The sequence below is a fragment of the Salvelinus alpinus genome, chromosome 15 (assembly GCF_045679555.1).
Source record: "Salvelinus alpinus chromosome 15, SLU_Salpinus.1, whole genome shotgun sequence".
In the NCBI taxonomy this organism is placed as follows: domain Eukaryota; kingdom Metazoa; phylum Chordata; class Actinopteri; order Salmoniformes; family Salmonidae; genus Salvelinus; species Salvelinus alpinus.
In genome coordinates, this window is record NC_092100.1 from 4516605 (window position 1) to 4534061 (window position 17457).

Genomic DNA, 17457 nt, shown 5'->3' on the forward strand with positions numbered 1-17457 from the left:
TGCACTTTTCACACCAAAGTACGTTCATCTCTAGGAGACAGAACGCGTCTCCTTCCTGAGCGGTATGACGGCTGCATGGTACCATGGTGTTTATATTTGCGTACTATTGTTTGTACAGCTGAACGTGGTACCTTCAGGTGTTTGGAAATTGCTCCCAGGGATGAACCAGACCTGTGGAGGTCCCAATTTTTTTTCCTGATTTCTTTCCCATGATGTCAAGCAGAGGCACTGAGTTTGAAGGTAGGCCTTGAAATACATCCACAGGTACCCCTCCAATTATGTCAATTAGCCTATCAGAAGCTTCTAAAGCCATGACATAATTTTCTGGAATTTTCCCACCTGTTTAAAGGCACAGTCAACTTAGTGTATGTAAACTTCTGACCCACTGGAATTGTGATACAGCGAATTATAAGTGAAATAATCTGTCTGTAAACAATTGTTGGAAAAATGACTTGTGTCATGCACACAGTAGATGTCCTAACAGACTTGCCAAAACTATAGTTTGTTAACAATAAATGTGTGGAGTGGTTGAAAAATGAGTTTTAATGACCGCAACCTAAGTGTATGTAAACTTCTGACTTCAACTGTATATAACTTCCTTAATGTTGCTGGACCCCAGGTAGAGTAGCTGCTGCTGTGGCAGGAACTACTGTGGGTGCATTATAAACACAAATGTTAGTGACCATCCCTCATGATATAGCCGTATTGCATTAAAAACAAGTGGACAATAAGAACAGGATTTAAACAAGGTTTATCTACAAATCAAAAAGGTGATGCAAATAACATGAGTCATTACAAACTCAAAACTGGTTTTAGAAAAAGAAAAGAAGCAGAGAATATTCTCAATCTGAGCAGAAGAACAGTTTTCAGAAGGGGAATATCTTCATTCTCGATACTGCTTCACAAGGACACCAATAAAATTTAAATAAAACAGGCCATTTCTGACATCAACAAATAGTGGTGCTGTATAGTATAGAGAACAGGAAGTGTTGTCCAAATGTTTAGAAAACAGTAGGGTATCAAGTGCTGGGAGACCTTAGTTGGCATTTGAGGTAGGTGACACTAAAGCACTGCAATACCAATGTGGCAAACAACAAGGAAAAGATTTCAGAGGCTTCTATGCAAACAGATTAAATTAATTTGGATTGTTTACACCGAACTAAAACATAATCTGTCCATCTTCCAAATCCCTCCCTCCCTCCCAGCCATGATGTCATGTGTTAAAGCATCACTGCTTCTGCTGCAGTGCCTCCTTGCGCGCAGCGTCCTGTAACAGCTGAGTGTCGACCTCATCTGCAGGTAGTTGGACGTATCGCACCACAGAGCCTCGGATGAAACAGTTCTTCACTGATAACTGGTGACAGAAGATAACAGAACAGTTCTTCACTGATAACAGAACAGGTAGCATTAGAAAAACAGGCTGAATTGATGAGAAAACAAACAAACAGGAGAACAGTCAATAATCCCTTATTGATTTATTTCACAGCATCATCTGTTCTGAAGATCTTGAGATGGTGTTGTGTTACAGTCAACGTCAGAAGCGGAGCTTTTAGTTTAGAAAGGGCTGGTTTCCTAGACACAGATTTCAGCCTAGTCCTGGACTACACAGTGCATTCTAAAAGTATTCTGACCCCTTCACATTGTTACGTTACAGCCTTAATCAAAAATGTTCCGCAATCTACACACAACACCCCATAAATGACAACGTGAAAATAGGTTTAGATATGTTTGCAAATTTATTATTTTATTATGCAGTGCATGTCAGAGCAAAAACACAAGCCATGAGGTAGAAGGAATTGAGACAGGATTGTGTCGAGGCACAGATCTGGGGAAGGGCACAAAAATTTCAGCAGCATTGAATGTCCCCAAGAACACAGTGGCCGCCATCATTCATAAATGGAAGAAGTTTGGAACCACTAAGACTGAGCAATCAGGGGAAAAGGGCCTTGGTCAGGGAGGTGACCAACAACCCTATGGTCACTGACAGAGCTCCTCTCTGGAGATGGGAGAACCTTCCAGAAGGGCAACAATCTCTGCAGCACTCCACCAATCAGGTCTTTATGGCAGTGGCCAGAGAAAAGGCACCTAAAGGACTCTCAGACCATGAGAAATCAGATTCTCTGGTCTGATGAAACGCCTGGAGGAAACCTGGCACCATCCCTACGGTGAAGCATGGTGGTGGCAGCAACATGCTGTGGTGATATTTTTCAGCTGCAGGGACTTGTCGACTAGTCAGGATCGAGGCAAAGATGAACAGAGCAAAGTATAGAGTGATCCGTGATGAAAACCTGCTCCAGAGCGCTCAGGACTTCAGACTGGGGCGAAGGTTCACCTTCCAACAGGACAACGACCCTAAGCACACAGCCAAAACAACGCAGCAGTGGCTTCGGGACAAGTCTCGTAATGTCCTTGAGTGGCCCAGTCAGAGCCCGGACTTGAACCCGATCAAACATCTCTGGAGAGATATGAAAATAGCTGTGCAGCGACACTCCCCATCCAACCTGACAGAGCTTGAGAGGATCTGCAGAGAAGAATGGGAGAAACTCCCCAAATACAGGTGTGCCAAGCTTGCAGCGTCATACCCAAGAAGACTCAAGGCTGTAATCACTGCCAACGGTGCTTCAACAAACTACTGAGTAAAGGGTCTGAATACTTGCTTAAAATGTGATATGTTTGAATTTTGAAAACATTTGACAAAAATCCTAAAAAGAAACCTATTTTTGCTTTGACATTATGGGGTATTGTGTATAGATTGATGAGGGAAAAAACAAACCAATTTAATCCATTTTAGAATAAGGCTGTAATAATATCAAAATGTGGAAAAAGTCAAGGGGTCTGAATACTTACCCAATGCACTGTAAATAGGGTAAATACAGTATGTCTGGGAAACCAGCCCTATATTGTCCAACGTATGGACAGGACAACTCACCATGTGTGGATACTTCTCTGGATCCGTGACACTGATGTCTGTCAGTTTAATGTTCAGGTACTGCGAGAGCAAGAACTACAGTGAGCACAACAACGTAGGAGCCCATTTAAAAAGTTGACGAACATGTGGTTTGAGATGGTCTTCTATTCTTACCTGATCAACCGAGTGAAGTGTTCCACAGATGCTGAAAATAGACAAAGATGTGTAACTTGTAAAAATCAACATCTGTCATCTCAAGCTTTCAATTGTGAGGTTTTCAGTGCAGGGGGGGGCTTCAGGGACTCCATGACAGACAGGTAAGACAAGGACATCCCACCCACATAGTGGACACCACCCACAATCTAGCTCAAAAAAAAAAACAGTGAGCTGCTGCCCTCCAGAAGGAGATACAAGGTCCCACCGTTCAATAATAAAAACAGTAATAGGGCAGACTTCATTCCAACGTTAACCAGGCTGTTGAACTGCGGGACCAAGGACATAACACAGGGTTCTACAGAGGGACCAAGGACATAACACAGGGTTCTACAGAGGGACCAAGGACATAACACAGGGTTCTACAGAGGGACCAAGGACATAACACAGGGTTCTACAGAGGGACCAAGGACATAACACAGGGTTCTACAGAGGGACCAAGGACATAACACAGGGTTCTACAGAGGGACCAAGGACATAACACAGGGTTCTACAGAGGGACCAAGGACATAACACAGGGTTCTACAGAGGGACCAAGGACATAACACAGGGTTCTACAGAGGGACCAAGGACATAACACAGGGTTCTACAGAGGGACCAAGGACATAACACAGGGTTCTACAGAGGGACCAAGGACATAACACAGGGTTCTACAGAGGGACCAAGGACATAACACAGGGTTCTACAGAGGGACCAAGGACATAACACAGGGTTCTACAGAGGGACCAATGACATAACACAGGGTTCTACAGAGGGACCAAGGACATAACACAGGGTTCTACAGAGGGACCAAGGACATAACACAGGGTTCTACAGAGGGACCAAGGACATAACACAGGGTTCTACAGAGGGACCAAGGACATAACACAGGGTTCTACAGAGGGACCAAGGACATAACACAGGGTTCTACAGAGGGACCAAGGACATAACACAGGGTTCTACAGAGGGACCAAGGACATAACACAGGGTTCTACAGAGGGACCAAGGACATAACACAGGGTTCTACAGAGGGACCAAGGACATAACACAGGGTTCTACAGAGGGACCAAGGACATAACACAGGGTTCTACAGAGGGACCAAGGACATAACACAGGGTTCTACAGAGGGACTCGCATATGCGCCTAAATATTGTTGCTGTGCGACCTGGCAGTTTAATTTAGGAGCTCCTAGAAAAATGAAAGATTCTAGCTTAAATAGCTTTCACTGTGCTTCTAAACGTCTTTGCCCGAGTCTATATTTTCTACGTAGGAGAACACGTTCTTCCAGAGCCCTGTGACGTGGGCTGACAGTATGTCACCGGGACTACGAGAATATGTGTACGCTCACCTCCTAGTTTAAAAAAATATATATATGATTTTTTTTGCATGTATTATAACATATTGAATGTATTTTAAACGTATTTTGTATGGTTCTCACGAAATGAATGTCCATGAAAATTGTATAGGGTGTTGTCTGCCCTCGCAGACAAAAACAAATTTACACCCAAAGACTGTTATACTCCTTTACAAAAACAACCCTCAGATGAAGGAAAGTGGAAAAGTTAGCCAGTAGACCCCACACCTTACGCTTGCACTACAGGGTCTGACACCGCAGAGCAGGCATGACGATAATTGAAGGAAACGGCCTGTCCGACCCTGTGGTGCAGCTGTAAGCAAGCGTTCGAGTGGGTCTCGGTGTTGTTGTTGTTCTAGACCAGCCATTTCCAGAGGAACAGAAAGAATAGCGGAAGCCCTAGCATGCACTTCAAGGAGTCGTCACTCGTTGCCACAGCCATAAACCCCACCTATTTCTACAATTTCTCTTCTTAAAATGTGACATTAAACCCCCAAAAAAACACACAGGTAAACTTAATTTAAACCCCAAAATAACGTTTTCATTATTATAACATTTTTTGCATTGCCAATTTTGACTGTGGCAACTAAAGGAAACCACTTCAAGGGGCCAGGGTTCAGGTCTGGAAGAAACCACTTGCTCCTACATTCTTGCTTTCTGTACTGCAGTTTAACTGACGCCAAGCCCAGAAAGACCATTTCCACTGATCGCCTCATTGAGAAGACTGATTAGAAAATTGATAAGACACTTTTGTGCACAGAACATCCATTGAATTATTCAAATAATTGTAACAGAGGCAGATTTTATGGGTATTACGACACCACTGTGGGGCTCTATACATGGTCCATGAACCTCTGTATTTGAAAATTACTCCAATTATGCTGCAAAACATTTCAGAAGCAAACTGAACAAAATGGGGAGGGACCTAAAAATAGGAACTGTTATTTTATTCCGTTTGATTCTTTAACGGTTTCCTTTTATACCTCAATGAATGCACTAACCACAATTTCCTCGTTTGCCGTATTATACATTGCTGCAGTCAGTTATTATCCATTTATCTTCATTACCACAGTATACATGATCCCAATTCTTGCTCCAAGATGCCGACAATTAGAAGAAAAAAAACGACAAAGTAGATCGTACTGATTTATTGGTACATTGAACCATGTCGGGCGCCATAGTTTTAAAACATCTCGCTCTGAGCTTCCAGATTCTCTAACGGACACCACTCAGACTTGACCTAGCTACTGTTGTAGCCTATATTTTAATTTCTATAAAGTACTACGTGTTTATTTTTGATAAAGCGATTTTAGATTTTGTCTAACGAAAAAGCGCTATAAAAAGTTAAATGCGTTAATATAAAACAATGACGTAATTTGTGAATTCTGCCACCTTTATACCACTGTAACTAGCTAGCACTGTAACTAGCTAGCACTGTAACTAGCTAGCCACGAACTACATAATACAAACCTCAAGTCATTTTTCAGCTCCACCACCACGTCCTTCCCCACCAGAGACTTGAAAAATGAGTAGAAAAGCTGCAAAACAGAATACACATTTAACCTTAACTAGCTAACGTTAAAGCGTTATGAATCATTGCTAGATCGCTAACGTTAGTAGCCTAGCATTCCTTGCGCTAGCTAGGAGACCAGGGCCGTAACTTAATGATTTTTATGCAACAATTATTTATAGTAACTACCTAGCTAGCTAAGCTCAAAAGTTTGCTAGCTGATAAACGCAAAATCAACGACATGCTCATTCTTCAGACATGCTAGCACTCACCGGCCTGAAACCGTTCGAATATGTTTGATTTATATATAGATGCAGTTTTAACTATGCGAGTTGCTGATAACTATCAACACACTTTATAACATTGTAAACAAGATAAAACGATTCAAATATAGCAAACTAAAGCACGCAATATTCTCACCATTTTCAGTTTTCAGCGCTGCTTCCTCGTCTCAGGTTGATGATGTCACGACGGTACCATTTGGTCGATTTTAAAATACGTCATGATTGTGGAAGAAACATTTGTGATGCGCGCTCACATTTTCATTAATAAAATCTTATTTTACGCTATTTTTTTCTTTCTCATTATGTCATAAATTCATGAACCGAGTAGGATAAGTAGGCTAATTAATATACTTTGTATATCTTCTATGCAGTTACTAAAAGAAGGATAAATTATTTTTCTCTAATCCAAGACGTTGTCACTTGATTCTAAATATATTCACACTCATGCAATACTGTCAACCTACCAGCAGGTGGTAGCATTTCAAACCAAATAAATGTTTATTTGAAATGCTTACTTTCAAGCTCTTAATAACCAACAGTGCAGTTCAAGAAATAGAGTTAAGAAAAGATCTACAAAATAAACTAAAGTATATATTTTTTAAATGAATAAAAAGTAACAAGAAAATTACATAACAACAACGAGGCTATATACAGGGGTACGGGTACCTGTACCGAGTCAATGTGCGGGGGTCGAGGTAATTTGTAAAGTGTCTATGCATAGGTAATAAACAGTGAGTAGCAGCAGTGTAAAAACAAAATCTATGTAAAAAGTCTTGGTGGCCATTTGATTAATTGTTCAGCAGTCTTACGGCTTGGGGGAAGAAGCTGTTAAGGAGCCTTTTGGTCCTAGACTTGGCGCTCCGGGGTACTGCTTGCTGTGCGGTAGCAGAGAGAACAGTCTATGACTTGGGTGACTGGAGTCTTATTTGATTGATATAGAGATTTTTTTTAGTGGGTAGATCAGCTTTAATATTTCAGATAGATTGTAGCTTCCATCAATGTAATTGTCTGCATCGTTTCCAATCCCCCATATTCTTTTTTTGCAAATATATATATATATATATATATATACATACACACACACTACCGGTCAAAAGTTTTAGAACACCTACTCGTTAAAGGGTTTTTCTTTATTTTGACTATTTTCTATATTGTAGAATAATAGTGAAGACCTCAAAACTATGAAATAACACATATGGAATCATGTAGTAACCAAGAAAGTGTTAAACAAATCAAAATACATTTTATACTTGAGATTCTTCAAATAATTTTGCCTAACACACGTTATTTCGTAGTTTTGATCTTTTGACCAGTAGTGGATTTACCTAAGCTGTGTTCGAACACCCATACTGACATACTGTATACTACATACTTAATGAGTATATACAGTTGAAGTCGGAAGTTTACATACACTTAGGTTGGAGTCATTAAAACTTGTTTTTCAACCATTTCACAAATTTCTTGTTAACAAACTATAGTTTTGGCAAGTCGGTTAGGACATCTACTTTGTGCATGACACAAGTCATTCTCCAACAATTGTTTGCAGACAGATTATTTCACTTATAATTCACAGTATCACAATTCCAGTGGGTCAGAAGTTTATATACACTCAGTTGACTGTGCCTTTAAACAGCTTGGAAAATTCCAGAAAATTATGTCATGGCTTTAGAAGCTTCTGATAGGCTAACTGACATCATTTGAGTCAATTGGAGGTGTACCTGTGGATGTATTTCAAGGCCTACCTTCAAACTCAGTGCCTCTTTGCTTGACATCATGGGAAAATCAAAAGAAATCAGCCAAGACCTCAGAAAAAACAATTGTAGACCCCCACAAGTCTGGTTCATCCTTGGGAACAATTTCCCAATGCCTGAAGGTACCACGTTCATCTGTACAAACAATAGTACGCAAGTATAAACACCATGGGACCACGCAGCTGTCATACCGCTCAGGAAGGAGATGCATTCTGTCTCCTAGAGATGAACGTACTTTGATGCGAAAATTGCAAATCAATCCCAGAACAACAGCAAAGGACCTTGTAAAGATGCTGGAGGAAACCGGTACAAAAGTATCTATATCCACAGTAAAACAAGTCCTATATCGACATAACCTGAAAGGCCACTCAGCAAAGAAGAAGCCACTGCTCCAAAACCGCCAATAAAAAAGCCAGACTACGGTTTGCAACTGCACATGGGGACAAAGATCGTACTTTTTGGAGAAATATTCTCTGGTCTGATGAAACAAAAAGAGAACTGTTTGGCCGTAATGACCATCGTTATGTTTGGAGAAAAAAGGGGGATGCTTGCAAGCCGAAGAACACCATCCCAACCGTGAAGCACAGGACTGACAGCATCATGTTGTGGGGGTGCTTTGCTGCAGGAGGGACTGGTGCACTTTACAGAATAGATGGCATCATGAGGTAGGAAAATGATGTGGATATATTGAAGCAACATCTCAAGACATCAGTCAGGAAGTTAAAGCTTGTTCGCAAATGGGTCTTTCAAATGGACAATGACCACATGTATACTTCCAAAGTTGTGGCAAAATGGCTTAAGGACAACAAAGTCAAGGTATTGGAGAGGCCATCACAAAGCCCTTACGTCAATCCTATAGAAAATTTGTGGGCAGAACTGAAAAAGCGTGTGCAAGAAAGGAGGCCTACAAACCTGACTCAGTTACACCAGCTCTGTCAGGAGAAATGGGCCAACATTCACCCAACTTATTGTGGGAAGCTTGTGGAAGGCAACCCGAAACGCTTGACCCAAGTTAAACAATTTAAAGGCAATGCTACCAAAAACGAATTGAGTGTATGTAAACTTCTGACCCACTGGGAATGTGATGAAAGAAATAAAAAGCTGAAATAAATAATTCTCTCTACTATTACTCTGACATTTCACATTCTTAAAATAAAGTGGTGCTCCTAACTGACCTAAGACAGGCAATTTCTATATCTACACAGTTGAAGTTGGGAAAGTTTACATACACCTTACAGTTTTTCACAATTCTTGACATTTAATCCTAGTAAAAATTTCCTGTTTTAGGTCAGTTAGGATCACCACTTTATTTTAAGAATACACATACATACACACAAATACATATATTTAAAAAATGTATTTCCTTTATTTCCTTCCAACCCCTTCTCCAATTGGAGCAAACTAGTGAACAACAACGCGTAGTCTTCTACTTCCTGCTTATACATACTATACATACATTTTATGGACACAGTCTATTTTACAATAGTTAGTTTTTGTTTGTTTTTACTCCTGTCCTTCCTCTACTCTCAACCTCTCCCATCTATTTCTGATGTCCTTCCTCTACCCTCAACCTCTCCCATCTATTACTGATGTCCTTCCTCTAGCCTCAACTTCTCCCATCTATTTCTGATGTCCTTCCTCTAGCCTCAACCTCTCCCATCTATTACTGATGTCCTTCCTCTACCCTCAACCTCTCCCATCTATTTCTGATGTGTTTCCTCTACTCTCAACCTCTCCCATCTATTACTGATGTCCTTCCTCTAGCCTCAACTTCTCCCATCTATTTCTGATGTCCTTCCTCTACCCTCAACTTCTCCCATCTATTTATGATGTCCTTCCTCTACCCTCAACCTCTCCCATCTATTTATGATGTCCTTCCTCTACCCTCAACCTCTCCCATCTATTTCTGATGTCCTTCCTCTACTCTCAACCTCTCCCATCTATTTATGATGTCCTTCCTCTACCCTCAACCTCTCCCATCTATTTATGATGTCCTTCCTCTACCCTCAACTTCTCCCATCTATTTCTGATGTCCTTCCTCTACCCTCAACCTCTCCCATCTATTTATGATGTCCTTCCGCTACCCTCAACCTCTCCCATCTATTTATGATGTCCTTCCTCTAGCCTCAACCTCTCCCATCTATTACTGATGTCCTTCCTCTACCCTCAACCTCTCCCATCTATTACTGATGTCTTTCCTCTACTCTCAACCTCTCCCATCTATTTCTGATGTCCTTCCTCTACCCTCAACCTCTCCCATCTATGTATGATGTCCTTCCTCTACCCTCAACCTCTCCCATCTATGTATGATGTCCTTCCTCTACCCTCAACCTCTCCCATCTATGTATGATGTCCTTCCTCTACCCTCAAGGCCATCAGCAGCGTGATGGCCTAGAGGCCGGAGAGGGAGTATACGTGACACTTAACACCATCCATATTGGATTTCTATTTGCCATATATTTTCCAACTGTGCTGTGATGTTTCACAAAAGTTATGAACCTTTCTATTCACCATTGTATCTACAGATTGTAAATAAAATAAAATAAAAATAAATAAAAAAGTATTAATTTATTTTCTTGTTCTTGATCGATTGACTGACTTTTCAGATCACCCAGTATTGGTATCTGCAGAGTTGGCTCCAGGTAAATGCTGCAATTCTTCAGACATTCGTGGACCTGGCACCAAAAACGAGCTACATATGGACAGTACCAAAACAAATGATCTAATCATTCTGCCTCCTCACAGCAGAATCTGCAGAGCTGGGAAGGTTGTATCCCCCACATAAATAACATTCTATTGTTTGCAAGAATTCTGTATGATAATTTAAATGGAAAAATTCTAAGTTTTGAATCTGGTGTCGTTTTGTGTATCAGTTCATAAACCACGTGCCATGGAATTGGTAGATCAAAAATATCCTCCCAACTATTTTGCAACCTGTATGGTGTAGCTGTACATTTTTTTGTACTTAAATGAAACTGGTATACTTTTTTACTTATCACAGTTTTCTTTAACCAATGATGGTCTTTAATGCCGACAGACAAGTTCCTTACTTTTTCCCCTTCCACTTTCCTCTGCTATTTTTGAGCTAATGCTGCAATTGGTTGGTTGTAATTTTGGGTAGAGCAGACATTTCCATGTTAGCTGCATGTGTGACTTAATTCAACCAGTCCTATTTTTGGTATAATTTACGAAGATTATACCTTTTAATTCTTTACAGAAAAAATAATCATATATTTTTTAAATCAATTAGTATATTTGAGTTTAACCACAATATTTGTTGTAATATTTGTTCTGTCTTTTCTGGTGGATTAAATTGAAATTGCAACCAACTTTCTACGTCTTGTTTTAAAATAGCCATATTTGGGAGATGTTTTCCTTTTCAAATAACTGAAAGGGAGAGGTTGTAATCTGAATAAAGGGAGAGGTTGTAATCTGAATAAAGGGAGAGGTTGTAATCTGAATAAAGGGAGAGGTTGTAATCTGAATAAAGGGAGAGGTTGTAATCTGAATAAAGGGAGAGGTTGTAATCTGAATAAAGGGAGAGGTTGTAATCTGAATAAAGGGAGAGGTTGTAATCTGAATAAAGGGAGAGGTTGTAATCTGAATAAAGGGAGAGGTTGTAATCTGACTAAAGGGAGAGGTTGTAATCTGAATAAAGGGAGAGGTTGTAATCTGAATAAAGGGAGAGGTTGTAATCTGAATAAAGGGAGAGGTTGTAATCTGACTAAAGGGAGAGGTTGTAATCTGAATAAAGGGAGAGGTTGTAATCTGACTAAAGGGAGAGGTTGTAATCTGAATAAAGGGAGAGGTTGTAATCTGACTAAAGGGAGAGGTTGTAATCTGAATAAAGGGAGAGGTTGTAATCTGAATAAAGGGAGAGGTTGTAATCTGAATAAAGGGAGAGGTTGTAATCTGACTAAAGGGAGAGGTTGTAATCTGAATAAAGGGAGAGGTTGTAATCTGACTAAAGGGAGAGGTTGTAATCTGAATAAAGGGAGAGGTTGTAATCTGACTAAAGGGAGAGGTTGTAATCTGAATAAAGGGAGAGGTTGTAATCTGAATAAAGGGAGAGGTTGTAATCTGAATAAAGGGAGAGGTTGTAATCTGAATAAAGGGAGAGGTTGTAATCTGAATAAAGGGAGAGGTTGTAATCTGAATAAAGGGAGAGGTTGTAATCTGAATAAAGGGAGAGGTTGTAATCTGAATAAAGGGAGAGGTTGTAATCTGAATAAAGGGAGAGGTTGTAATCTGAATAAAGGGAGAGGTTGTAATCTGAATAAAGGGAGAGGTTGTAATCTGAATAAAGGGAGAGGTTGTAATCTGAATAAAGGAGAGAGGTTGTAATCTGAATAAAGGGAGAGGTTGTAATCTGAATAAAGGGAGAGGTTGTAATCTGAATAAAGGGAGAGGTTGTAATCTGAATAAAGGGAGAGGTTGTAATCTGAATAAAGGGAGAGGTTGTAATCTGAATAAAGGGAGAGGTTGTAATCTGAATAAAGGGAGAGGTTGTAATCTGAATAAAGGGAGAGGTTGTAATCTGAATAAAGGGAGAGGTTGTAATCTGAATAAAGGGAGAGGTTGTAATCTGAATAAAGGGAGAGGTTGTAATCTGAATAAAGGGAGAGGTTGTAATCTGAATAAAGGGAGAGGTTGTAATCTGAATAAAGGGAGAGGTTGTAATCTGAATAAAGGGAGAGGTTGTAATCTGACTAAAGGGAGAGGTTGTAATCTGAATAAAGGGAGAGGTTGTAATCTGACTAAAGGGAGAGGTTGTAATCTGAATAAAGGGAGAGGTTGTAATCTGAATAAAGGGAGAGGTTGTAATCTGAATAAAGGGAGAGGTTGTAATCTGACTAAAGGGAGAGGTTGTAATCTGAATAAAGGGAGAGGTTGTAATCTGACTAAAGGGAGAGGTTGTAATCTGAATAAAGGGAGAGGTTGTAATCTGACTAAAGGGAGAGGTTGTAATCTGAATAAAGGGAGAGGTTGTAATCTGAATAAAGGGAGAGGTTGTAATCTGAATAAAGGGAGAGGTTGTAATCTGAATAAAGGGAGAGGTTGTAATCTGAATAAAGGGAGAGGTTGTAATCTGAATAAAGGGAGAGGTTGTAATCTGAATAAAGGGAGAGGTTGTAATCTGAATAAAGGGAGAGGTTGTAATCTGAATAAAGGGAGAGGTTGTAATCTGAATAAAGGGAGAGGTTGTAATCTGAATAAAGGGAGAGGTTGTAATCTGAATAAAGGGAGAGGTTGTAATCTGAATAAAGGAGAGAGGTTGTAATCTGAATAAAGGGAGAGGTTGTAATCTGAATAAAGGGAGAGGTTGTAATCTGAATAAAGGGAGAGGTTGTAATCTGAATAAAGGGAGAGGTTGTAATCTGAATAAAGGGAGAGGTTGTAATCTGAATAAAGGGAGAGGTTGTAATCTGAATAAAGGGAGAGGTTGTAATCTGAATAAAGGGAGAGGTTGTAATCTGAATAAAGGGAGAGGTTGTAATCTGAATAAAGGGAGAGGTTGTAATCTGAATAAAGGGAGAGGTTGTAATCTGAATAAAGGGAGAGGTTGTAATCTGAATAAAGGGAGAGGTTGTAATCTGAATAAAGGGAGAGGTTGTAATCTGAATAAAGGGAGAGGTTGTAATCTGAATAAAGGGAGAGGTTGTAATCTGAATAAAGGGAGAGGTTGTAATCTGAATAAAGGGAGAGGTTGTAATCTGACTAAAGGGAGAGGTTGTAATCTGAATAAAGGGAGAGGTTGTAATCTGAATAAAGGGAGAGGTTGTAATCTGAATAAAGGGAGAGGTTGTAATCTGAATAAAGGGAGAGGTTGTAATCTGAATAAAGGGAGAGGTTGTAATCTGAATAAAGGGAGAGGTTGTAATCTGAATAAAGGGAGAGGTTGTAATCTGAATAAAGGGAGAGGTTGTAATCTGAATAAAGGGAGAGGTTGTAATCTGAATAAAGGGATAACGGCCTTTCTTAAACATAGGGTGAGACATTCTTACTAATTTGCTAGTCTTATGGCTTGGTGGTAGAAACTGCTAAGGAGCCTTGTGGACCTAGACTTGGCGCTCCGGTACTGCTTGCCGTGCGAGAGAACAGTCTACGACTTGGGTGACTGGAGTCTTGTTTTTATATAAGTTACAGGTCTGTGAGAGCCAGAAATCTTGCTTGTTTGTAGGTGACCAAATACTTATTTTCCACCATAATTTTCAAATAAATTCATTAAAAATCCTACAATGTGATTTTCTGGATTTTTTTTTCTCATTTCGTCTGTCATAGTTGAAGTGTACCTATGATGAAAATTACAGGCCTCTCTCATCTTTTTAAGTGGGAGAACTTGCACAATTGGTGGCTGACTAAATACTTTTTTGCCCCACTGTATATTGTCAGGAAGCTTGGCCTCAGTGATGTACTGGGCCGTACTCACTACCCTCTGTAGAGCCTTACGGTCAGATGCCGAGCAGTTGCCATACCAGGCGGTGATGCAACCGGTCAGGATGCTCTCGATGGTGCAGCTGTATAACCTTTTGAGGATCTGGGGACCCGTGCCAAATCTTTTCAGTCTACTGAAAATATATAATGGATAGTTGGACACTGGGCTGTCGTAAACGGAATAGTAACTGTCTACCATACAGATAGGAAGGTCGAAAGCAGATGTGAAAAATGAATAGACCCAATCAAAATGAAATGGAGAGGCGGCTGAGTCTCATTCCTTTAAGTTTAATAGTACTGATTTGACCAAACACCAGATACAAGGAAGACACATTCAGATTGTTGCAAGCAAGTCTTCAAAATGATTCCTATAATCTAAAGAGTTCTTGTGGTGGTCAACGTCTGTGCAAAAACAGAACAATGATACTTTGTATCGGAGGACTCTACAAAAATCACGAGACAAAAGAGGAGACATGAAGACAATTCATAAAATGTTTTTTGGACTTGCAGTAATATAGCCTAACGCGTATGGAAAAGGGAACGAGGAGTTTGTACAGAAATATGTTTAGGGAGAGTCAGTAGGATGAGCAGTGGAGTGACTGGGCGAGAAGTTGTATTGAGTTATCATCTGTCACTAGCCCTCCATTTAATATCTAATTTCCAACGTCTAGGACAGGAGCAAGACAGTCATTTCACTGAACGGCCCATCTTCGAGGGTTGAGTCGTCTCATGAAGCGCTGGGGGGGGAAAAAGGACAAGAGAAATGTTTTCAACTACAGAAAGAAAGTCCATGTTGCTTTTCATCAGCCTGTTGTGTTGACTATGTCCAGTTTAATGTACAGAACCTTTTCATCAGCCTGTTGTGTTGACTATGTCCAGTTTAATGTACAGAACCTTTTCATCAGCCTGTTGTGTTGACTATGTCCAGTTTAATGTACAGAACCTTTTCATCAGCCTGTTGTGTTGACTATGTCCAGTTTAATGTATAGAACCTTTTCATCAGCCTGTTGTGTTGACTATGTACAGTTTAATGTACAGAACCTTTTCATCAGCCTGTTGTGTTGACTATGTCCAGTTTAATGTACAGAACCTTTTCATCAGCCTGTTGTGTTGACTATGTCCAGTTTAATGTACAGAACCTTTTCATCAGCCTGTTGTGTTGACTATGTCCAGTTTAATGTACAGAACCTTTTCATCAGCCTGTTGTGTTGACTATGTCCAGTTTAATGTACAGAACCTTTTCCTCTGCGGTATGCTTAGTTTAAAAACATGACAACAGTGTGTGAACAGAGGCTGGTTGCCTGATGTGTGAACAGAGGCTGGTTGCCTGTCATGTGAACAGAGGCTGGTTGCCTGATATGTGAACAGAGGCTGGTTGCCTGATATGTGAACAGAGGCTGGTTGTCTGATGTGTGAACAGAGGCTGGTTGTCTGATATGTGAACAGAGGCTGGTTGTCTGATATGTGAACAGAGGCTGGTTGTCTGATGTGTGAACAGAGGCTGGTTGTCTGATGTGTGAACAGAGGCTGGTTGCCTGATATGTGAACAGAGGCTGGTTGTCTGATATGTGAACAGAGGCTGGTTGCCTGTCATGTGAACAGAGGCTGGTTGCCTGATATGTGAACAGAGGCTGGTTGCCTGTCATGTGAACAGAGGCTGGTTGCCTGATATGTGAACAGAGGCTGGTTGCCTGATATGTGAACAGAGGCTGGTTGCCTGATATGTGAACAGAGGCTGGTTGCCTGATATGTGAACAGAGGCTGGTTGCCTGATATGTGAACAGAGGCTGGTTGACTGATATGTGAACAGAGGCTGGTTGCCTGATGTGTGAACAGAGGCTGGTTGACTGATGTGTGAACAGAGGCTGGTTGCCTGATGTGTGAACAGAGGCTGGTTGTCTGATATGTGAACAGAGGCTGGTTGCCTGTCATGTGAACAGAAGCTGGTTGCCTGATATGTGAACAGAGGCTGGTTGCCTGTCATGTGAACAGAGGCTGGTTGCCTGATATGTAAACAGAGGCTGGTTGCCTGATATGTGAACAGAGGCTGGTTGCCTGATATGTGAACAGAGGCTGGTTGCCTGATGTGTGAACAGAGGCTGGTTGCCTGATGTGTGAACAGAGGCTGGTTGTCTGATATGTGAACAGAGGCTGGTTGTCTGATATGTGAACAGAGGCTGGTTGTCTGATATGTGAACAGAGGCTGGTTGCCTGATATGTGAACAGAGGCTGGTTGCCTGATGTGTGAACAGAGGCTGGTTGCCTGATGTGTGAACAGAGGCTGGTTGTCTGATATGTGAACAGAGGCTGGTTGTCTGATATTTGAACAGAGGCTGGTTGCCTGATATGTGAACAGAGGCTGGTTGCCTGATATGTGAACAGAGGCTGGTTGCCTGATATGTGAACAGAGGCTGGTTGCCTGATATGTGAACAGAGGCTGGTTGCCTGATATGTGAACAGAGGCTGGTTGACTGATATGTGAACAGAGGCTGGTTGCCTGTCATGTGAACAGAGGCTGGTTGCCTGATATGTGAACAGAGGCTGGATGCCTGATGTGTGAACAGAGGCTGGTTGCCTGATATGTGAACAGAGGCTGGTTGTCTGATATGTGAACAGAGGCTGGTTGCCTGATATGTGAACAGAGGCTGGTTGCCTGTCATGTGAACAGAGGCTGGTTGCCTGATATGTGAACAGAGGCTGGATGCCTGATGTGTGAACAGAGGCTGGTTGCCTGATATGTGAACAGAGGCTGGTTGTCTGATATGTGAACAGAGGCTGGTTGCCTGATATGTGAACAGAGGCTGGTTGCCTGTCATGTGAACAGAGGCTGGTTGCCTGATATGTGAACAGAGGCTGGTTGCCTGATGTGTGAACAGAGGCTGGTTGCCTGATGTGTGAACAGAGGCTGGTTGTCTGATATGTGAACAGAGGCCTGTTGTCTGATATGTGAACAGAGGCTGGTTGTCTGATATGTGAACAGAGGCTGGTTGCCTGATATGTGAACAGAGGCTGGTTGCCTGATG

The 17457-nt window shown here is 41.1% G+C and overlaps 2 protein-coding genes across 2 annotated transcripts in view; both read right to left on the reverse strand.

The window, feature by feature from the left end:
• Positions 1–734: 734 nt before the first annotated feature.
• Positions 735–6479, reverse strand: smx5. The gene is made up of 5 exons (XM_071342295.1): positions 6385–6479; positions 5925–5992; positions 3083–3113; positions 2930–2989; positions 735–1354 (listed from the first exon to the last, which is right to left on the reverse strand). Exons 1-5 carry the CDS (start codon positions 6385–6387, stop codon positions 1229–1231), a joined length of 288 nt encoding a protein of 95 aa, XP_071198396.1. The 5' UTR covers positions 6388–6479; the 3' UTR covers positions 735–1228.
• An 8223-nt stretch (positions 6480–14702) lies between these two features.
• The window catches only part of inpp5d (inositol polyphosphate-5-phosphatase D), a 61178-nt gene continuing 58423 nt past the window's right edge, over positions 14703–17457 (reverse strand). Inside the window, exon 27 of the mRNA XM_071342296.1 lies at positions 14703–15171. Coding sequence (XP_071198397.1) covers positions 15122–15171 — 50 coding nt within the window. The 3' untranslated portion in view covers positions 14703–15121. The remainder of the gene's footprint in view (positions 15172–17457) is intronic.